Raw genomic sequence first — 23,731 nt, 5'->3', positions numbered from 1 at the left:
GGACCCCGGCAACCCCCAAATCCCAACTACCGGGTGCCCACCCGGCGAGCGGGGACAGGAGCCGGCTCCCCGGGCGGGGAATGACCGCGGCTCCCAGCCCCGTTTGGCCTGAGCCGGCCCTGAGCCCGTGCCTCCCGGTCCGGTCCTGCTGCCCCCACCAGCCCCCGGCGGCCAGAGCCCCCTGTCGGCCCGGCCGCCCGCCCCGGGGCGGCCCGGCCGCTCCCACCCCCCGCCCCGCCGCCCGCCCCGCCCCGCCCCGCGGCGGCGGCGGCGGCCGGGCGGCGAGAGCGTGTGGCGGCGCCGGCGCCGCGCTCGGCCTGATTTACGGCTCTGCTGAAAACGGCTCCCCCGCCGCCGCACCGCCAGCGGCACCGCCAGCGGCAACAAGTCGGGTGAGTGCGGCGGCGCGGGGGCGGCGACCTTGCGGCCGGCTGAGGCCCGCGTCGAGCCGGGGCCCGGCCCGGCCCCGCCCCGCTCCGCTCCGGCAAGGCCCGGGCGGCGGCCGAGGCGAGCGGAGCCGCGTCGCGTCGCCGGGGCCCTGCTGCTGGCCGCCTCCCCGGGCGGCGGGCGGAGATGGCGCGATACCAGTGAGGAATCCCCGGGAAAGTTTCCCAAGTTTCCCGGCGCGCCTGCCGGGCTGCCCCGGCCCCGGGCGGGCGCGGGCGCGGGCGCGGACGCGGGCTGTTTTCTCCCAGCCAGGGCCCGGCGAGGAATGCAACAGACGGCCCGGGATGAAGGCAGGCACCCCTGGCAGGAGCCGCTCGAGAGCGTCAGCGTCTGCCTCCCCTTCCGCTGCCCGCGATGCGGCGACCACACGAGGTTCAGGAGCCTCTCCTCTCTGCGGGTGCACCTGGAGTACAGCCACAGCTACGAGGAGAGAAGCCTCCTGCCCAAGAGCAGCCCGTTTTCACCGCTGAAAGGCGCGGAGCTGATCTCCCCGCCGGAGCCCGCCGCCCCGGGCAGCCTGGGGAGCCCCGGCGGCGCCGTGCAGCCGAAAGGGTCCTGCCTGAATTTTTGCGATGCCTCCTGCGAGAGCGCGAAGCGCGGACAGCCTCTGGAGGTGGAGGCTGAGCGGCCCGTCTCCTACGTTGCAAACTATGTGCCGGCTGACTCCCCGGGCGAGCAGGTTTCCAAACCCGGCCTCCCGGCCACTGACTCCAAAGCCTCCTTCGAGGCACACGTCAGAGAAAAGTTTAACAGGATGGTAGAGGCCGTGGACAAAACGATCGAGAAGCGAATCGACAAGCTTACCAAAGAGCTGGCCCAGAAGACGGCGGAGCTGCTGGAGGTGCGGGCGGCCTTTGTGCAGCTGTCCCAGAAGAAGCAGGAGGTGCAGCGGCGGGAGCGGGCCCTGAGCAGGCAGGTGGACGTGGCAGTGGAGATGATTGCGGCCTTGAAGCAGCGCCTCAGCGAGTCCGAGGAGGAGCTTCACCGCAAAGAGGAGTAAGTGGGGAGGCGAGAGCTGATGGTTGTGCGCGGGCTGGCCAGCACCTGTGCCAGTGAAAGCTTCTGGGGGAGAAGGGAGGGGACGTTCGGTTGCTTGCCGAGTATGAAAGGGCCCGGTGCTCGCCAGCTCCTGACCGCTGTATTTCTAGAGTTGTAGGCCAGGGGACAGCTCCCCGAGCAGGTGGCTTTCATGCTTGACTGCCCAGTGACTAACTTTTACGCTTTCTAAGGCCTGTGTTGTGTCCCTGGTTTCATGGGGGTAGGGACAAGGAGAAGCTGTCCTCAGCGTGTAATCTGATTTACACTGACACCTCTAATCCGTTATCTTTTTAAGAAGAGATGGGTGGGTAAGCGCTGGAGGAAGTATGCAAGAATACCAAACAGCACCTTTTCCCTCAAGTTGTCCCACTGTGGTCAGTCAGCAGGCTGCCCGTGGAGTGGGATGGTCTCCCGTGCAGCACCAAAGCTGTACTGGAGACAGTGCTGGAAAGGCCACGTCCAAGTCGGTGTTTTAGATGGACACAGAACTGTGAAACTGGAATCACTTACATGGGAATGGGAAGCAGATGCCAGAGTTGTTCTGACTAACCTAGGCCAGCTAAAAATATGTTTGTGATGCATCCATTAAAAATGTAGTGATAGCTGATATATTATTTATACATGAACTACTTAGTTTATTCAGCACTTGCTGAAACCTTTCAGGCTTTTCGGAGCAACAGAACTTATTTCAGAGAAAGGCAAATAAAGAGCCGTCGTAATGGAGTGCCTCTAAACCAATTCATCAGCTTACCAAGGGAAGATGCGAAGTGCTAGTTGCCATGACACTGATCTTGGAAGAAATAAGGAAGGTGGTGTAGGAGTTCAGTGTAGGAAGTTTGGAGGGCTTTCATCGTTCCTTCCTGTAGTCTAAGGACTAGAAAGAAAAGATGATGATGGCTCCTACATCAGTAGGAGTCATCTGTCCTGAGGCAGCGCTATAGATTTCCCAGAAAAGGGGACAGCAAAGGTGGTGGGATTTGAGCCTCTGCGGTGTGTATCTTCCTTGAAGGGATATTCAACAGAACCTCTGATTTTTTTAAATATCAGGTGATCCCTGTGGCAGAGAAGATTGAAGGACTCAAGATGAAGCTAAAGATAATAGTGGAACTGAGACAGGTTTGAAAGTATGCTGGAAGGAGGCCATGAAGATAACTTACAGTTTGGAGCAGTTTTGGTATTCCCATCTAGCCAAGCTCCCCGTATGGGCTCTTTCACAGTGTGACTCATCCTACTTGTTCTAGAAAAGTATCTTAGAGGGGGAGGGATTGCTCTGTGGAGGTCCTTCCTCCATCTGCAGACTAGAGGGGGACCTCAGGTAAGCAGCCATCTTAGGCAAGATGCTGAACCTCAGATACCTAAAGTTAAGTGGTACGAGCCTTACCCCAAACTAAAGGCAGACTGTGCTTTTAAAATTCAAGGCTTGAGATCCACAGGAAAAACTTGGCTGTCAGGAGAAAGCAGAAACCATTCAGTGGAGCAAAACCAGAGTTCTGCAGTGCTGCAGAAGAAGAAAAGAGCTCATGGAAAAAGAGGAAGGGGGTATAGAGTTATCTGGGTAGAAAGAATGGGTATGATCTGGGGAGGACAACAAAGGACACTGATCTGTGAAAAGAATAAGAGAGCAAAAGTTGTGATTTTTAACTATATTAGGAAAAGGCACGAGGAAGTGGCCACTTACCCCCTTGGCAGCCTGCTTACTAGCAGCACTGGCAGGTTGTGGTTCTGAGGCCAGAAAAGGCTGAACACAGAATGAGAGGAGAAATGGGGAAACACTGTCCTTCACACTAGGACATTGCCAGGCTCGGGAAGGGGGCAGGAGCTCAGATGATTGCTGTTACAATTCTAGCCATCTCTAAAGGAGGAGGGTGAAGGCATAAGCAGATGAAGAGGTAGCTCCTACATTGGCGTTACAGGGAAGACTGAAGGTTATTTGATTGGTAAGAAACACTAACCAACAGAGGCAGCTGCACAAGAGACTTCACCCAAGTACCCAGGGTATTGCACTTTTAGGATTACTGCTAGCTTGTTTCAGTTTTTGATAAAGAAGATTACAAAAAAAAATCAGAAGCAAAAGCAGCAATAGGAATGAGTGAATGGATATTACACAGTGGTGTGTTAATTTCTAAAGATAAGTGGGCCTAACGCATGCTAGTGGATAAGATGAAGGACTATCAGCCAAGAGTACTGGTGGGGGGTGACAGCATGTTCTTGCATACGCCCGTGCCTAGTCCCACAGCACTGCCTCTTAGATGTCACTATGAAGGTACTCTGAGGAGACCGAGAGGGTAGGCAGGGTGTAAGAATAGGTAGAGTTCACCTAGGAAAAACTGAAGATATGTTATTTTTTTCTTGTTCAGATCATTCCTGCATTTCCCATCTTGGGGGATAACAAGGGATAGATAGTGCCATAGAAAAATGCACTGTATGGCTTGTCAATTAAAAGGTCATTGTACAATTAGCAAATTGAGAAGGAAGGTAGGTATAAACAATGCTTTGTAAAAGCAGGACTAGTACTTCTAAGGGTAGCTTTTCAGATTTGAACCTCTAAAATTGCCTGGGATGCTTAGCTTTGTGCCAGCAGCAAGGAGGCACTGGACAGTATGCTGTAATAGAGGGGAGAAGAAAGGATGTTCATGACTTTCGTAACAACAGTGTCACTTGTCTGGTTTTCTCATGGACTGTTGGTAAATTCTGAGACCTGTCTACATATGCAGTCCTTTGTGTGTTCGAAAACTTATTTGGTGTGCTGAAAAGGCTTTCTCCTTCAAAAAAGGAGGATCTCAACTTTGGCTTTGATTTCTGGAAGAAGTCCAGATGATTAGAAAGCCAAACAAGACTGCTTAATGGAAATTGCAGAAGCAGGAGTTCTCACTGCAGACTGTGGAAAGTCAAAGGCAGCCCTTAGGGACTCTTTTGATACTTGCTGACCTTCAGAAATAGATGCTTTCATCAGGTTTTGGGTATATTTTTTTTTTCATAAGCAATCTTGTGAATATGGATAACTTTTCCCAAAACTGGCATTGGTATTGAGCCACTGTAGCTGAAAATTTGTTCCTCTTTCCTCTTTATAGGAGGAAGAAGAAAATACCTTCTTCCATGAAAAACTTCCTTATCCTATTTCTAAGTAAAGGACCTATTTCTAAGGAACTAAAGGAAAACAGCCTTCCCTTGGTCTCTGAATGGTTGTCCCTGCTACCAGAGATCATGGAATATGGTGCTTGTGAAGGCAAGGAAGAGTTTATAATCAATATGCACTTGTAGATTTCAGAGAGACTGAGATATGGCTACTCTAGATCAGTCTGAGGGTAAAAAACCAAAACAAAACAAAAAACAAACAAAGAAAACCACCAACCCCACAAACTATCCAAAGGGGGGGGGGGGGGGGGGGGGGGGGGGGGAGAACAACCCAAAACAATAAAAAAAAACCCAAACAAATCCAAAACAAAAAAAAAAACCCAAACAACCCCAAACCAACAAACTAGTCCAAATCTTAGATAAGGTCACAAAAACTCTTCTTCTCGAGAAGAAGCTGAAAACTTTTATGGGGATCCCTTCAAGTAACTCTTGAAAAATAACAATGTTCTGACAAAGAAGTTACAGATGTTTATATTGGGCTCATATTTGAGTATTAGTCCATGTCCACCTACTCTGTCAGTATCTTATATGAATGGACAATCACTGTCAGTGATCAAATTACTCCATAATACTGAAATTAACAATCCAGTATATTTCGTTCTTTACAAAATGTGCCTAGATAAGCCAGGGACCTATCTGGGCTCTTAGGCTAGACCTGCTTCTACGTGTAAGAATTAAGCAGGTATGGATGGGAGAAGAAGATGTATTTGCAGGTTTAACCATCACCCCTGACCTATGAACTGGCTGTGAAAAAAAAAAAAAAAAGAACCAAAATAAAAGTTGGGATTTAAGAAACTTCCTCTTTAGAAGGCTATACAAGAAGACAGAAAATAACAGTACAACTGCACTTTGGGTGATGACTCTGATTTTGGATCTGATTGTGAAGTCAAATAGGAAAAATAAGGGAATGGAAAAATTTGTGTTGGCAAGAGTAATTTGGTTAGGAAGCCCCAAGAAGCCTTAGGGAGGAGAGATCTAAATTCTTTGTTGCTAATCAAAGCACTAATTTCAAATGACAGCACTATGAGGTTTTACTGTTGCCCTCTCATTCCATTGAGAGGGAGCAGTGTTGGTTTAGGCCACCAGCAGGCACATGGGTGCCCATTTGAAGAGTTTGTAGGGTCAGTAAGGTTATTTCTTTAGACTTGTCAGTTGATTATTTTTTGTTTGTTTTAAATAAAGCCTATAGCAGTCTAACAAAGGCAGTGACAAAGTGAAGATATCTTTTTAGTTAAGTTTTACTTTTGTTTCCTTACAAAAATGGCTGTGCTAATATGCACATGGGTACATGCTGTTATACTAGTGTGGTGCCCTTGTGGAGATGAACTGTTTTGAGGCGTAAAGAGGGGGAGGTACCACACTAACTATACTACTACGTAGTTGAAGTAGTATTACTCTAAGCACAGAAAAGTCTTACAGCAGTCACTCTTGTGTTGCTTATTTGTGTATTTAGAAAGTCCAAAGGCCAAAGCTTTTTATTATTATTTGGAGGGAAAAAAAAAAAAAGAGAAAACTGGATGTTCTAGAGAAGCAGGCACAGGTACCAAAGACAGGTCCCAGCTCACCAACCTGCCTCAGCTGGGCCCCAGACAGTTTTGATGAATGATGGCTACAGGGTCAAGCTTTCAGCAGAGCTGCTGAGCAAAAGAATGATTTAATTAGAAAATGTGCCCCGAAAGTGATTATTCAATGTTTGATGAAGGAGGATGCAACTCAGAGTGAGTGCTGTCATCTTAAAGATAACACAGAAGCCTGCCCAAAGGGAATAAGACTGTGTTGAATAAGATATCAAGAAAACCATTGAAACTACAAGCAGCTATGAACTTAACTTCTAGAGGACACAGAGAGGCTTGTTTCAGGAAGTTATATAAGAAAATGGAACTGGTAGAGTTTGATTTTCAGTCAGTCTGAACAGCATAAGCATTTGTCCAGTCCTCAACTGGAAGCTACCTTCAAGGGTGACTTAAACAATTTCACTTTGTCTCATGATTATATAGGGTAAGAGCATTAATGTAGTACGTTGCCCTATCTCTGACAGTAATTTCTTTAACCAGTCAAATGCATTTGTTTTGAGACTGTCTGGTCATGCCTCTGCTCTGGCATAGCCTGGAATGCAAGGGCTATTTCAGAATAGCTGTAGTAGAGAGTAGTTATTCTTGCCAGTGGCTTCACCTTAAATTTGCAATTAATGGAATTATCTGTGCAGGTAACATCTTGACAATGGGATTAAGAGTTGGCTTTTAGGGATCACTGCAATTTGTGCTTTAAAACAACAGCTTTCCTTAAAATACAAATTTCAGTTGTACAACAAAACAGTTTTGATTTTTCTCTTAAGTAGAATATGACCACAACTACACATTATTCTTTCACCCTCAGTTTCAGGTGGTCCCACTCCCTCTTCCCTGTTTCCTTTCATCTTCCCCCTCAAGGGATTACTCCCCACATCTGCATTGGTTCAAGTGTAGCATGACTATCCCACAGAATGGCTCTGTGAAATAAAGCATTTTAATCTTCACAGTGTCACACCAGTAAGTTCAGGGCTCAGATCTAGAGCACAGCCCACTGAATGGGTGCAACTGGTAGGTCAATAACTTTCTGAGGAGTGGAGGTGTGAACCTCTTAAATTGAATGTGCTGATAGTGGTGTAGGAATGTGAAACCATAACTTAATGGATAGCAGCCTTCAGACAATAACACCAATGGGATGATGGATGAGGTCAGTGGCGTTAATACTTAATTAATGTCCATATTTTAAATATTTTCACAAGTAAATCACTTTACTACTTCCTGTAGTAGGAATTTTCCCATCTTCAGGTAGAATAAGTGTTTGGTTTTCTATTGATTTTAGGCAGAGTTATTCCAAATGAAGTTCTCTAAAGGGATTTGATACTTAGGTGCAGAACCTGCATAGAGCCTTATGCTTGTCTCCACCTACAGAGCAGTTGCAGGTGTCCAAGTTGCTATAAATAGTTGTGGGACCAGTATTATGCATCTGTAGGAGGAATTGGTCACAATGTGAGAAATCATTAGCCCTTCTTGTCAGCTGTTAAGGAGCTGGAGCTGTCCCAGCCTCTGCATCTACTTTGTGCATCACACACTTAACTGCTGAAAGCCATACAAATACTAAGGGTGTCTGCAGAGTCCACAGGCCAGCAACTGCTCCAGAAAATGAGAATTACAGCTCACTACTCCTGCAAGGAGCGCTGTATAATCTAGTGGTAAAGGCAGAAGAATAAACGTCACCTAGTCAGTCTATGATTTATAACTTTATTTACCACATCTCATGCTGTTTCATGACAACAGCCTCCATAAAGAAGGTTTCAGGATAAGTTTCAAGGCAGGCTCTCTGTAGTTTTTCTGTGAGAGCATCTAGGCTGCAGTTGGAATGCAAAAAAACCACCAAACTAGTGAAGTCTGGTTAACTATAACAGGTTAACTCCCTGGCAGAGTCAGATTAAAATAAAAGCTTTGGCAGCAAGTCTTTCTTGCCTACAGTGAGTCCTTCCCTCTGCACTTGTTTTTTCAGCTGAGCACCTCTGAGTTGCCTGCTGCACTGCAATAAATTTCCCCTGCACTCCTCTGGCTCTGGGAATTGCTCTTCTCTGGCAGTCTGGCAGTACAGGCACCTCCTGCTCCTCTTGGACACCTCCCAGGCTGCATCCCCCTTGTCTCTCCTTCTTGCTTGCCTCACCCTGTCGCCACAAGCTGCTGGCAGTACGATGTGCCCTCTGCTCTCTGGGCAGTAGCAGTGATCCTTCCTCCTGAAAGGTTTTGTCTGACAAGAGCACCTAAGACAAAGCAAGAAACCCAGCTTTCTCCCTGTTGCCCAGTCATAGCCCCTTAACAAAATGTTTTAATTTTTAATTTAATGTTAATTTTAATTTAATTAATGTTTAATATTAGTATAGTAAACTATAAGCAAATGGATGATATCACTCTGCTATCCATTACAGAAATTTACAGAGATCTGAGCTGTGCTAAGCATCATCTACTCCACTCAGAAAATTTAGTGGCAGGATCTACAGCTTACCGTGCTACAATAAGTGCCAGGGGTGCAACTGAGTGAAAAGGGGCAGGAGGCTGTAGGCTGATGGGCAGAGAGCAAATGGAGGAGCAGAGCAGAGTTGAAGGAGATGATGTTGAGAGTGAAGGAGTTCATAAGGGGAGTTAATAACTCTACATAACCTTTTCTCAGTATAGCAGCAGTGCTCCAGGTGTAGAATAGCAGCAGAGACCTCTCATTAGAAAGGGCAATGCTTCAGGTCTGAGCCGGGCTTTAATGAATGATTCCTGTTTCAGGTAAGCACTGCTGACAAGGCTGTCAAGACAGAGCCCAGTGGGCCCATGCTGCTATGCTCTGGTTTGTGCCTCTACCAAGTGGGCCCCAAAATATTTACGGGCTCAGCTTCCCCCTGACTTCATGAGGAGCAGCATCTTATGTCTGTGAACATCCGTCTTTCTACAAGCATAAGAGCAGAGAGTAAAAGATAGAAATTGTATCACATAATCCCCAAAAACTTGGCAGAGGCCTTGAGAAATAAACTGAAAGTAAAATAAAGAACATAAGCAAAAAATCATCACAGCTATCTAGAAATAGAACTGAAGGGAGAGGGTCATCAGTATGGCTAAGAAAAAGTCTGGGCAAACTACAAGAGACAAGAAAGGCAATTAAACAGATAAACAGTGGCTGCAGGAAGCTACATGAGTTCTTTGAACCATTTCCCTATTGTTCATGGTGGGAGGAGGGTAAAAATTGTTCTGGGAATGCCCTTCGGGTAACCAAGGCATAGCCGTGGCACGGAGCGAGCTCTCTGAGGAAGAGGTGTTGGAGCAAGTAGAGAGACTTATCAGCAGTCAGTCCTCAGGGCTTGATGTTGTTCTGAGAGACGAGGATGAAGTGGAAACAAAGAATGTAGCTGAACTGACAGAAGTGCTGCTTATCAGGACAAGGCATGTGACCAAGACCTAGCAGGTGGGTATAATTCTGGCTCCTGTATTTCTAAAGGGAATTTACAGAGCGCTGGTACTCGGCCCAAAGGAAAATTTTTAGATAAGTTATTAAAGGCAGGTTCATAGACTGTACAGAGGCAGCTAAACAGAGAAAAATGGGTAGAAGTGCTACTACTGCTGCTAATAACTGTTTCTACAAATAGTGGCATGTAGCATGCCAAGTTACCTTGAGTAGTCTAGAAAGCAAGGAAAATACTAGGGAATTTCTTGACATGATGTGTCTGTTCTCCTCCTGATAGTCATCTAAGTCTTCCAGAGAAAGCACTGCTTCCCCCTGTCCCCCTTATGGCACAGTTCACTAACAAGATATTTGTAGGAAAGGAAAATTTGTGGGTGATGTATTAATGCCATGGAGCAGGCGATTAATGAATGCTTTTAAATTACCTTTGCTGAGACAATTACAAATGTTAGCATTCTTGAAACTATCACCCTTTTAAAAACAAATGCCAGGTACTCAATGTTTGTGGCCTCCCGCTGCAGCAAAACACAAGCTGACTGTGGCCCCGGGAGGGGTGTCCTTTTGGTGTCCCAGGCTGGCAGCTCCCCACTCTGCCCAGCCTTCCCACTGGAGGGCCAGCGGCCTGGCAGGCCAGGCACACTTCTTCCTTACCAAAAGGCTAAGAGGTTTGGAGCCAGTCTGCTGAGTTTCTGTCCTTTTGAGCTTCCTGTCTACTGTAAAACAGGAGCCCAATGGAGTGCCGAGGGCTTCAGGTTGCTTCCACACTAACATAAAACCAGAGTGGCATCATGAAATCAAAGCAGTTACAATGCTCTAAGTGAGAATAAAGCCCTAAAATTGTCCTTAATGAGTTTAGACTGGCTTCATCCTAAGCATTCTTCAGTGACTTTTTATTACCAGGTTGCTCTGGGCAAGCTAATAATCACAGAAACTGTGCAGAGCCTTGAAATGCAATGGATTAGCTGAGTTTAACAAACAAGGTACCTCTCTGTTTCTTAAGCCAGATTTTGTGGGTCAATTAATATAAACTAATACTCATCGATGTTCTTCATCCCAACAATATGTGCTTGTTTCTACCTTATTCCTACCATTAGATCAGCCATGCAAACAGCCTCTTGCTGCACTCTGCTGTGGTATAGAGCAGGCAGACATAGCCCAAATCCTAAACGGTGAATTTCCATAGCTGACCACTTGTGCCTAACGCTTCTTAGGGCAAAACAGCTCACTGTTAAAACAACTATACTGAGTTAAACCAATTATCTACAACTATACTGAGTTAAAACAATGAAACGCAGAGAAACTTTGGATTTGTTATAAATAGGCCAAACTTTGAAAGGTTATTTCTGCTGCAAACTGTTTCCTAGTTTCTGCTTAAAATGCTTTTTCCTCAAGCGATGTATTTCTACCCAGCAATCATGCCCTTTCTCATTTGGCAAGCATTGGTTCCTCCAACTCCCACCCCTTCAGTTTTGTACAAAGCAAAAATTAACATGGTTTCATTGGCAGAGCAAGAACTGTTTATCCAGGCATTTATTAACTGGGGAAGTCCTACGTGCTCAGATTTGCTGTTTTTCATAATACATGCTTCACTCTGCAACCAAACTTCTCCCACCCAGAAACTCCTGTGATATCAGAGGTCCAAATGGTGGCTGGACTACTGATAGTAAATTGATAGTATGCAGAGCACTTCAAAATGAGCTTTGTCTCAGTACAGAGCTGGGACCTTTCACAGTCAGTGGTGCTATCTCTTTCTTCCACTTATGTTAGCAGACAAGAAACATTTCTAAACTCCTGACCTAAAACTTGCTCTTCCCACACACATATTCCTTGGTCTATAATCTGTAGATTATCTGTTAATCTCCCATGCTCCCACTAGCTCCAGATCATAATACTGTACTTCAACATACTTGCAGGATCACAGCCAAAATGAAGTTTAATGGCCACAGTAGCTCTTTTAAGTTAGGAGCCACCCCAGTGGCAACATTAAACTACCACTGTAAGATTATGATGAACCAGGAAGATGAATTTGGGGATTCATCCATTTCTCTTCATGTTTCCAGGCTGATACGCACACGGGTATGTGAAAAAAAAAAAAAAGAGAAAGTGGCTGTAGCTGTCTCCAGATACCTCAAGATGTGATTCTTAATGGCATTTCTACCCTGTGGACCACTAAGGACTATTTCCAAGACACCTAATAATGTGACAAAAAAACCCAAACCCACTGCACATAAACTTAAATTCAGCATTCCGGTTTCCAGATATGCACTGTGTCCACAAAAAGGTTGAAATCTTTTAACAGAGGTAGAGGTAAAGTACAGTAATTGGCCACCGTGGGCTATCACCATGAAAAACAGGAGGAACTTCAGTAATTTTTTGACCAGGGCCCTTTGTATTATTTAAATGTGGTCTCTTTGCAATGTTTCCATCTTGCAGAGAAGTTGTTACTTTCAACCACTTCCTGGAAGAAGCAGCAGAAAAAGAAGTGCGGGGAAAAGCCAGGCTCCAGCACTTCATTGAGAACCTGTTGCAGCGTGTGGATCTGGCAGAAAGGCAGCTAGAATATTACCAAAATCAGCAGATGGTGTGCAACCACACTGACATCAGTGAGCATGTGGTAAGCCAGCAAAGTCCTTCTCTTCATTGTCACCCACCACCGCAGGGAGAGTACTTGAGTTTGAATATGGGTGGGCTCAGTGGGTCAGGCTAATTGCTACTCCAGACAGATCTGGATTTGTAAAATGTTTCTTTAGATGCATTTTATTTATGTTTTAAACTGCCATTTCACAGGAGTGAAAGGAGCAGAGAGAGTAAGAGCAGCAATAGCCAAAGATGGCAAAGGGAGGGCAGAGTATAATGAAATATTTGCCAGATATTTACCTTTTTTTTCCAGCTTTGGCTATTGCTGCTGTTACCTTTGCAACAACCACTTTCCTTTACGTCACAGTGACTTAGCTTTTTTTTGGAGATGTCTATAAAGAGTCTCAGGAAAGGTATGGATCCCTACAGAGGACATGTTAGCCTGCTGGCAAATCAGCTTGCTTTCTGTAGTTACCTATCATGGGACTCTTAGTAACGGTGAATGGATTCCCACAGGCCTGTTCCCCCACAGTTTAGAAACCAAAGCTGTCTGAATGTCGTTTTTTAAAATACATTATTTCTTTAAAAGCCTTCATTATTAGTACTTAAACTTAGTATTTTCCCTGCAGTACATTACATTTAGATGGCAAGTTTTAGCCACATGAATTCCAAAGAACTTTTCAGTTTAAATGAATACCCCGTGCTGCCTATGCTAAGTAACTGCTCATCCTGGGATGTGAGAGGAAAGGCATTTGATCATGCACAGCACTGAACAGGTATGCAATGGTGGAAAGCAAAGGCTCCTGTAGCCGCTTGGAAGACAAAGAGCTTTAGGTAAGACCTGAATAAATGTAGATGTGCTGAAATCTACCACAGGACATCTCAAACAGTGTTGAGGGGGACCTTAAAGATGGGCCTCGGTATTAAATCATCTCCCCAGCTCTTGATGTGTTTACTGGGATCCCTGGCTCAGCAGTGTCCCTTGGGGAAGGCACTAATTTTTGAGGTAGCTGCCCTGCATTCTGAGTGACTTCAGCATTCCTCTAAGGTCATCCATCCAAATATTGACCAGCCTGACCTTCAGGAGGTAATTACAGAAAAGCACACCATGAGATGGCTCCAGACTCCATCCAAGACAGATGACAAGCAAAGTTAGGCTGGGCAAAAATCCATCTGCAAAGTGTGGACAATACCAGGGACAGAGGGAACATTTACAAGAACATAATCATTTTCAGATGCCAGATCTGACTCGCTTGGCTCACTGACTTCATTAAATGATATTCAAGGGCTCAGTCTAGTAGCACTGATGGGAGATCAGTACAAAGAACTGATTTAGTACCCAGACCGATTTAAGCTGGGCTGGCATTAAACACCTCCTTTCCTGACCTCCACTAAAAGAGGAACTAGAAAAAGCGTTTCCACACTGTGAACCAAACTGTTGTAAAAAATGGAGTCATGCAAAGTTGCGCTGGCTCTGAGGCTATGCTGTCCCTAGGTGGTCTCAGGATGTGGGGTGGGAAGGGAGAGAAATGCTTGCATTCTCGCCCTCCGCCCTTCAGTGCTACTGTAGGCAGAGCCAAGGGCTCATAGCCGGAGTTTGCTAGCTGCTTGTGTAAAGGAAATGTATCACTGCAAAATTAAAGGCTCTGAGAGAAAGTTCATTTAATACAGCTTAGTCAGGCACTGTCCCTTAATTATCTTGAACACAATAATTATTTCTCATTGTATCCGTACTGTTTAATGTAATGTGAAAAATCTCTGTTCAGCCCACACTTCTTGAGCAATTTGATTATAGTTACGATAAAAATAATGGGGAAATATCCAACCACTAACTCACATGTTGTGAATTTTAAAAACAGATGTAATAAGTTGGAGGAGTAATAATCTGTAAAAGTTGGGGTTTTTTTCAATTTCTTTCATGAATATTGTTCTACTTTTAACAGCAGGTGAGAATGGAAATATGATTTTGAAGACTGCATACATTATCCCTGTATTTTAATTACATTATCATGTAATACTAATATTAATAAGCTGTTTCTGTTTTCCTTGCAGTTTACAGACATTTCATTAAATAAGAAACCCAGATGCCTGTACGTATAGCTTTTTATTTTTCTCTTACTTAAATACACTAACTTGACATGCTTGCATTTCTGCTTTTGCATTTTACCTTATCCAAAAGCCTGAATCAAGTTGGGTTTGGATCAGGTTCTATACCTGAGTGTGATCTTTATTTATGTCATGTAAGGGAGGAAAAACATATTTTTGCTAAATCAAAGCTAAAATCAGATATTCTTTAAAGGAAAAAAAAAAAGAATAATTTTCTGTTAAATGAATGACTCCTTCCTGCTGACTATAATAGCCTATTTCAAATTTACAGTAGCTGAATCTCTTCAGCAAAGACAGGCCAAGTTTCAGCTGAAAATATCTTTAACATTCTGTAGGTAGGAGAGAGACAGTTGTCATTTCCTAACTGACAGTAACACTGTCGACTTAAAAATCACATGTAATGAAACAAGTGCCCCGACAAAGCATGGGCACTAACAATATCTCACGTTACTCAAGCAGATGTCCTGGGAGCAACAGAACTAATTGGGGGCTGGTTTCCCATGTCTTTGCGAATTGGTCATGAGTCCCAGCAGCTGGTTCGGAGCATCGTGTGCTGCCTGGCCAAGTGACAGTCAGGCAGTGCATCCTTCTTCAGGGCAACCTTTCTTAGTGGGAACACGAGTTTGGGTCTTTTTCCCACTGCCATGAAACTTGTTGCATCACCACAGGTCTGGGACTTCTGCGTCCCTGCCAGATTTGTTTGTGTCTGACCAATGGGTTCAAGAATTACTGGAAGACTGAGACACACATGAACAGATGGATGGGCTGGAAAATAAACCAAAATTACAATGTATAGCCTACTGGGTTGGGGGTGGCCTTTTTGCTTTTTGAGTCGTTTCTGTTTTTCATATATCATAGTCCTAGCAGGCAACTGGCCAAGTACCCTGTTGCTGATAAGCAGTGTTTGCATTTGTAATTAACAGCATGGGGCTTTAGCTTTGTTTTTTCTCCTTTTTATTTTTATAGCTTTTTTTTCCCCTACTGATTTGAGATTTTGGAAAAACTTGATTGTCCAAAGTAGTCTTTCAGTTCACTGTGTATACACTTCTCAGGCTTCTAGATGTCTTAATATGACTGGAATCAAGGAAAATAGAATTAAAATATAACCAGTGAATTCAATGACTCAGTGAGATGAGTCCTTCCACTTACAAGTCTTTGGTCTAAATATAGTGCAGTTTGGTAAAACCCATTAATTGCTGACAAATAGTTGGAGTTCAAAGGCATATATGAAATTGTTTAGAGGTTTCTGTTTAACTACTGATATACTTTGAAAAGACACTGTCAAAACTAGAATTTAGTACTAGCCTTTATTTGGAGTTACCACATTAAAAATATCCCAACTTGTCCTACAAAGCAGAGAGGATATGGGAGAGGATGCTCAGAAGGATAGGAAAGTTTTATTTTGCTCTGCCTGTTCTGTGGATGAATCCAGCATTTGCATTCACCACACCAGCTGTTTTTAAGAGCTCTAACTCAGCTCAGTACATAAAACAAGTTTTTAATGATATGTACCAGTTAAAAAGATTGGGAAGTGTTACTACCTATCCAGAAAATGCAGTGTAATCTCAGGGGGTTTGGGGCCACTGATGGCTTATGTTGTTTGGGATCAATGGCAGCACTGGCAATCCCTCTTGCTCCAGGGCCTCCGCCTTGCTTCCCAGTTCCTTTTCTCCAGTTTCTCCTGGGTGTTTTCAGGAAATGCTCCACTAAGGGCATGGGAGACCTTTGCTGATGCTCACTAGCCATTTCTCAAGGGCACTGAGATTTGCCAGCACATCTGTGCCTAAATCAACTTTAAATGCCAGCTCCCATTGTAAAGAAGCTAAGAATTAGGCCTCTCAAGATCATGAGACCTGTCTTGAAAAATACCTGATGTTTCTGAAATGCAGCAAGAATAGGATTCTTAAGTGCCTGTGGCAGTGGGCTGCATTTAGTCACATCATTTCAGTCTTTCTCCATAATGCGACAGATTAGGAATATGTTTGAGTAGAAGTTCAAACTCTCACAGTCACTTGTATTGAGGAGCTGCCGCTTTCAGTGAAAAAAACATTTCCTGCATCGGGAGCTGGCAGCATTGCATTTCAAGTGCAATGACCCGCATCTTTGTCTGTCTTAGATATCTTCTTACCCTGACTGTGAATTAGGGACAGACATCCATCTTCTCTACCATAAACTCGTTCCATTTAAATAGAGTTTAGCTCTTTTAGGCAATCCCCTCCAATCATACTAACCTAGACCACCTTCTGGTTTTAATAGCATCATTCAGTGCAGCAGAGGAGTGACTAACATCACCTGCAATAATGCCTGTGTGTGCTTTGGGAGTAAATGATGTAACTTTTTTTGCCATAACAACATCTGAGAAAAAGAGAGCACTGCATCTTTTAACAACAACTAAGTAATGGACTGTAACAAACAGTACCCAAGAAGTGATCATAACACAGAGCGGCCAACACTCGTGCATTTACAAAAGTAATTTCTAACCCACAGCAAGTGGTTAGAGCCCAGGCCTGCACGAGGCCAGCATGGCACAGTGCCTGCAAACTCCAGCTCAGACCTGCACAGCATTTTCCCAAAAAAACCTTCCTGATAGTGAAGTCTGGTCGGCAAAGCTGCCAACCAGGTAAAACTGTTCTGTAGGTAAGGCTCAGTTCCTGTGCTGTCAACTTGCCCTCACTGCCTGTCATCAAAAAATACAGAGGCTTTCGTGACACCCTTCTGGTCTGTTAAAGAGCAGGGGAGAGTTTGCACTGTACACACATGAACAACCACAGCTTTTTCCAAAACTGGCTTTGTCCATTGTGCAATATTGTTGAACTCCCGGAAGAAGTAATACTACAGATACATGGTTTCCAGAAATAACGAGCTATGGAAAATAGCCCTGTGGGAACCCTTAAGAGATCAACTTGTACATCAGCACATCTGTTCTTCAGTCACAGTAGCTGGGCACACATGAGGTGGTGCCTTATATTCATAGTGCTGCTGTTACACTACATGTATCTGCTGTAAAACATTTCAAGATTATGTTAAAAGGGACTGTAATGATCTTACCTAGCTAAACTGTAGAACTGCGGTTTCAATGTAAAATTTCAGAGCAGAGGGCATGGTTCAGCCTTTGCAGCACCAGGCTGTCACTCCGCCTAAGCCCACCAATTTCAGCAAATCCTGCTGGGCTTGAACCATCACAGAGAGAACAAAGAATTCAGCTTACTTTGGCTTTTAAGCTTTCATACCCTTCTTCCCACCAATTTCTGTATTCCCTTTTCCTCTTCTCCCATTTCAAATCAAAGCCTAAAAGCAAAGCTAAAGTTTACCTAGATGGGTGGCCAGCACAAAGGCAGAGCCTGGAGTTTACCGAGCTATTGGCCATTAGTAGCAGCAGTTCCCTGGGGCCTGGCCGCAGGCTAGGGAAGTGCTGAGATCCCACCAAGAAGGTCCTATGGTTCCTGCACCCGCTTTCTACTGTTACTGGTGCTGTGTGGTCTTCTAAAGACCATGGAATGTTCATTCTTTGCAGAAGGCTGCTGTAAACATGTGCATCTTTAAAATCCCTGTAGAACACCAATTTAGGAGAATATAGAGAACATAGTTATGAGAATAAGGTTTCAGTGCTCCAAAATCAGCAGAATGCTATCTGAATAAAAGTGAACATGCATGAAGAGTCCACCAGTAACACATGTAGGGTTCTTAGAATAATGGATGGTTTTAAGTATTGAGAAGTGTAGTTCATCTTGCAACTCTGTTTTTAACTTTCAGCTTGGTCCTTTAAAGCAAGGCTATTTCTGTCTTCAAAAATGTATGCATTTGGGACATTTTAGGGACCTATCACTTTGCAAGATTGAATAATAGTTATTAATTATCAGTGTTATTAATTTCAGGAGCCGAGGAAGTCAACACACTTCGTATAACATCCCTGACGCAAAGCCTCATTCCTTTCAAAAAGGAAGAATCTTGTTGAAAAAAGCAAAGGATGAAAAAAACAGCTTGCAGCCAGTGAAATGCTTCTATGAACCTGTTGATTGCTCAAGGGAAATATGGAGAGCACAAAAGAAAGCTGAACCAGTCTGCTCTGCCAGGAAAGTAAGCGCAAAATCAAAGATGGGTAAAAAGGCCAAACCGCTATAGGAATGGTTAGCAATATATAGTAATGCCGGAGCTTGGCTTCAACAGAACAAATACTGAATGAAGTTAGTCATCCTACTTTTTCCTATCCATCTGGCCATGCCAAAACATATCAGATATAATATATAGAAATATATACAGTATGGAAGATTTATATTATTTAGTAATGCCATTCCCTCTTTGGGCACTATAAGAGAAGTGACATTTTATTCAGTTTATATGGAGGTTTTTCTATTTATTCATTCATTTATTTATTTATTTATAGAGCTTATTTTAAATGACTGCAGTTATCTTGCTGGGCAGTACTGTGGCTGTATCCTTAATTATTTTAGTGGCAGCATGTGGCTTGGTAATTTATTTTCCATCCGTGCTGTTGCTGAAGTTCCAAGGAATCCATTTAATTGGCACCTAAATATTCAATCTTTCAGCTTAGGTACATATATGATCAATGGTTAACTGTTGCCTGCACAGACATGCTTAGATGCAGAAGATTGCTACCCTGGATTTTTGGCCATAAGGCCAGTCGGGCACATTTCCGTATTTTATTACATACATTAAACTGCTCAGTCCTGCCAGCAGCTATGTTGTCTGTTGGCACAAGTTTGGCTGCTCCGGTGTCTCAAGCACAGTTTTCAAATTCCAGAATCTTTATGGCTTTGCCATAGGTACCAGCCTCTGGTGTCACTCAGCGAGGAGACCAGAAGCTGGTACCACAGCCTTGACAAGCATAGAACACATTGAGCCAGAGGAGAAATTTCAGTACCAAGTGCCAGCAGAAGGTTATCAGCTGTGGTACAGCAAGTGAAAGGCTAAAGCAACCTGTTACATTGCACGGCACCACGTTCAATGCCTGTGCTTGGTTTCAAGCACGAGGGGCCTAAAATGGCTATGATCATAACCGAAACCCTTCATGTTTTTATCTCTGAAGAATCTTGACAGGACTGAGAGATCCCTGAATTTCAACTAAAAACCCAAGAGCAAGGAAGTTAGAGATGATTGCAGGACAGCAATGCATATGTTTACATTGGTTTGTGCCAATTAAAAGGATCCTTATTTATCAGAGTATTTATCAAGATGATTTTTTGTGTGTACAGTTTTTTGATAACATGAATCCTCATGCCATGTTTACAGATAAGAACATCCTGTTGACGTTACTGATTAAATTTGTTTTCTCACGAAAAAGGAAGGATAGGTGAGACAAATCTGTGTAATTTATTTTTTAAATACTCATAACAGATGTAAATTGTTTATGTGGAAGGTGATTTTTACAGTATGTGTACAAAGATTTGTGAAAAATGTTTTTCATTTTTTATGACTGTAAGCAGAACTGAGTATTAAAAGACAGCGTATCACTATGATTACTGCTGCAATAAGCACCTGAGTTGTAATATTTTTAAAGCAGAAGATGACCAATCAGTCAGCTAGGATCAGGTAACTACAGATGTCATACATTTGTCACTGTACAGAGCTCCCAGAAAGTAGCAGAGTGAAGAAAGAAAGTATTATTCCTCACTTATTTTAAATATTGTATATGGAACAATCAGATATATGTTTAAAATTTCTCAACACTGTTTCAGTAGAAAGTCACAGTGTAAAACCAGTTCAGGTATTTAGGTTGTAATGACATTTTAATATTTATTTAACTATGTCACAAGGCCACACTTGGCCTTATGCTAGGCATTGTGTATGTTGAAGAGGAGTTGTTAATTGTGTTGCATGGGTTTGGGTCAGATTGTGTGTTACAACAACTTTCTTAGGCAAGCCACAAAATAGAAACATCCTTGAGTTTTTTCTATTGCTTTCCACACTCTTTTACGAACCTGAAAAAAATGACCCTTTTTGAAGATAATAAAGTAAAATATATTCATCCGTTCCTTTATCCACTTGACACTGAAAGAATATTTTTATTTGTAAAAGCCTATCTACTCTGTTAGTCACCAAAGTTAAGTGTAACTACTAGTTCATAAATGAGATATTTATTTTATTATTTATCATGCCAAAATCTTGACTGTAAGTTGTCCTTTTGGGGGAGGAAGAGAAAAAGAGAGTAAAAGTTGCATGTTCTTAAACTTTTCAAAGCCTAAGTTACAGTTACTTGCTGAAAAAATGCCAGCTTAATTAATTAGAAAGAAATTGGATTGTACTGTAACCCCAGATAAAAGTTTTTAGAATATAAACATTCTAATAATAAAGATATATTTCTCAGTTACTGTGTCATTTAACTCTGTAAAATATAACTTTTCTTACAAAAGCCTACCCAACAGCAGAGAAGATGACAAGAAACGGCAGCCCTGCTTGGACTTCTGCTTATTCCTCAGATGAAACACCATGTCAGTGAAGTTGGGCCATGACCTTTCAAAGCATTACAGATTAACCTGAAAGACAGCTACAGCATCTTGCACACATAGCTTGCACGTATCGCCTGCCCCTTTCCTACTGTAATGATGCTTGAGAATTATTCTTGAGATAACCCACATGGTCCGATAATCTGCCCAAAGCAGAAGTAGGGGGAGTGGAGGGAAGGCTCAGGCAAAGGGGCTCCTGGGGAAAGTAGGTGATACAGCCTCCCTCACACATTGCCAGTTGCTGAGCCATCAATTCATTGGGTATCTCCCTTGGAAAGACTTGGAAAGAGAGGTTTTCCCATGGGGGAACCGGGTTCCTGTCGAGATGATGGTTCTGCTGTACAAGACTGGATGAGGAGATGAGGTCCCTCTGACACCTGAGAGCCTGAATAATACTCATCAGGAAAAAAGGCTCCTTCCCAGTCATGTTTACACAATTTACTAGGACATTTTTAAAGTTAATTGGTCATCAGAAGAACATGACTGCTGGATGTGTGTATCATGTCTACACTTCATGTCCCATTAACAGAGGTGGAATGCTTGAGAAGGATCAGTACACACACTAGGCTGAATATAACTGTTGTTAGCTTGGGGGGGCTTTACAAGGAGATAACACGAATCAGAAAATGTCAAGTTTAAAATAATTTTTTAAAATCTGAAAGTGTTCTGACAAAGTTGACCACTCATCTTTGAAAATGAATTTGAAGCACAGTTACCACATTTTGCCATTTGAGACGCTTTGAAGACATCTAGGTGAGTTGTATGCTCACATCAAAGTGAAATTCAGTAGGACCTGGATGCCTCATTCCTATATACGTTTTTAAAATCACACCTCATCTATAACTAAAACCATCTCAGGGCAGTGTGTATACTGTCTGGGCCCTTACAGGTGAACTTTCTGCTTAAAACAAAATGCTCTGACTGACATGGAACATTAGACCAGGAAAATGAGACTAATTGAAACATAGACCTTTAATTAGAGCTGTACATAGAAAAACAACAATCATTTTGAGATGCTCTTGCTGGTTGAAGAGAGAGCCTGTTTTTAGAGCACTTGATGGCATCTGACCCTCTCTGTGTCAGTAGTAAAAACAGTCTCCCACACCCAGAAGATATCTAAACACATTTGTTTTGTTTCCAGGAGAGTTACTGGAAATATTCAAGGGGATTATCATATTCAAAGGGATGGCCACCAATTAGAGCAGTTACAAGGTCAAACAAATTAGTGCTTCTGTCATCCCTAATGATCCTTCCAATGCCACTGGCTCTTTCAAACTACTTGAGCAAAATCCTGCTCTTCTCTCTCTTTATTCTGCGTCACCAGATAGTTACATCTATTTGTTCTTACCTCAGACTAATGCTGATCATTTCCATACATCCTGTCTGAAGTGGCTGGAATGGACTATTTTAGTGCTTTCTGCAGTGAGCATGGGGTTTTTGTTTTATTTTGTTTTGGGGTTTTTTTTTAGAAAAAATAATCCCAGAAGTGATTTTATGACATGAAACATACAACAAGCTCTTAAAAATAGATACTGTTGTGACATGAACAAAATGTCCTTTCCCATTTTGTTGCTAATGCCACCCTCTATCTAGCCACGCTTTTTTTATTCTGGTCTCTTGAATTTCCATTTGTACATCTCTCCAAGGAGAGGGAGAAACAAGCAACATAAGTTAAATGCAGTCATTGGCTTGACAAGCCTTTTCCCCCTCACTGTCTCTATCCTAGCATCACACACTGCAGGCAGGTAAAAGTTGGCTTGAATTTTTCATAAAGGCCTGGAAAAAATGCAACAGATTACAGGTTCATTATAATGCTATGAAAGAAGAAGAGGCTCTTCTGAGCTGAGAGGGAGAGAGAAAGGAGGAGAGATCCTCTGCTTGCTTGAGAAGTCACTTTCAAAGATAAATGTGATGGGTTGGAGGAATTTACCGTGTGCTGGTGTGAGATGAGGGAAAACCAGAGCTACACATAAGGCAGCAGTGAAAGGACATGGGACTCATTACTGCCTGCTGTTTCTTAGAGGCTTTGACCTCCAAAACGTTTGAATATATACGGCCTGACACATTCAGTCCTTAAATCACACTTTAGACACATGTTTTGAAGCCTAATTACTAATTTCAAAGTAATAGACTTCAGGACCAGAGCTTCCAAGAAATTCCCCAAACTTTGTCCACAGTATTTGTTCAAACCACAGTTTATTGGCTTACAGTGGGTAACTGTTCTAAGAGGGGCTTGTCAGCAGGGGGGATTTCTGCACACTTTTGGTACTTGCCCTCTCCTATCTCTGCTCGGTGACTGGCAGCGGCTGGCTGGGTGCCAGCAGTTCTGCCTGGACTCTATCCTGCCTGCCTGTCAGCCAGTTCCCACAGCAACGCTTCCCTTTACATTACTTAGCTGATTTTTCTGTCTGCTTCCCAAGCTCCCTCCCTCTTCTTTCTGCCAACTCAGTACCTTCATCAGTTTCTCACATACAGCAAGCACCTTTCCTGGGCCTCAGCATGCTAATAAGTCACTGCATTGTACCAGAGACACTTGTGAAGTGCTTTCTTTGGTGGGCTGGGGGCAACTGCTGCACTAAAATGGCAGATTATCCAGCTGTGCGCAGCGTGGCTGCTTGACTCGCCCCTCACCAGGTGGGCAGAGGAGATGGAGCATTACATATTATACCACACATGCACAGTATTGGTATTTACCCACACCCTGGCAAAGCTAAACGTGCCTACTCCAGCCATGACTACACCTACACGGTACTTTTAAGTCAGTCCAGGAGGCAGAAGGCCAGGCAACAGTCTTGTGTTTAGATTAAATGCATATTTGGGCCATACAGACAAAAGGCATTGTGTGAATATACAGCTGTGCACAGTGCAAGAGATCCTGACCTTACAGCATGCAGCTATGTGGTTGGCTTCATCTACTTGAATGATAACTCGAAGCCTTGCAGGTAGGCTGGATGTGCCAGGATAAAAAAGGCCCTGTCTTTTACAAGTGTGCAGAC

At 43.5% G+C, this 23,731-nt stretch overlaps 1 protein-coding gene across 1 annotated transcript; it reads left to right on the top strand.

The window, feature by feature from the left end:
• Window positions 1-371: 371 nt before the first annotated feature.
• ZNF365 (zinc finger protein 365) lies at window positions 372-20,588 on the top strand. Its single transcript, XM_049810930.1, has 4 exons — window positions 372-1,443; window positions 12,022-12,202; window positions 14,218-14,255; window positions 18,147-20,588. The coding sequence occupies exons 1-4, from the start codon at window positions 713-715 to the stop codon at window positions 18,391-18,393; spliced, it is 1,197 nt and encodes a 398-aa protein (XP_049666887.1). The 5' UTR covers window positions 372-712; the 3' UTR covers window positions 18,394-20,588.
• The last annotated feature ends 3,143 nt before the right edge of the window (window positions 20,589-23,731 follow it).

Source organism: Accipiter gentilis, chromosome 9, assembly GCF_929443795.1.
Source record: "Accipiter gentilis chromosome 9, bAccGen1.1, whole genome shotgun sequence".
NCBI lineage: Eukaryota > Metazoa > Chordata > Aves > Accipitriformes > Accipitridae > Astur > Astur gentilis.
This window is presented reverse-complemented; position numbering and strand designations above follow the sequence as displayed.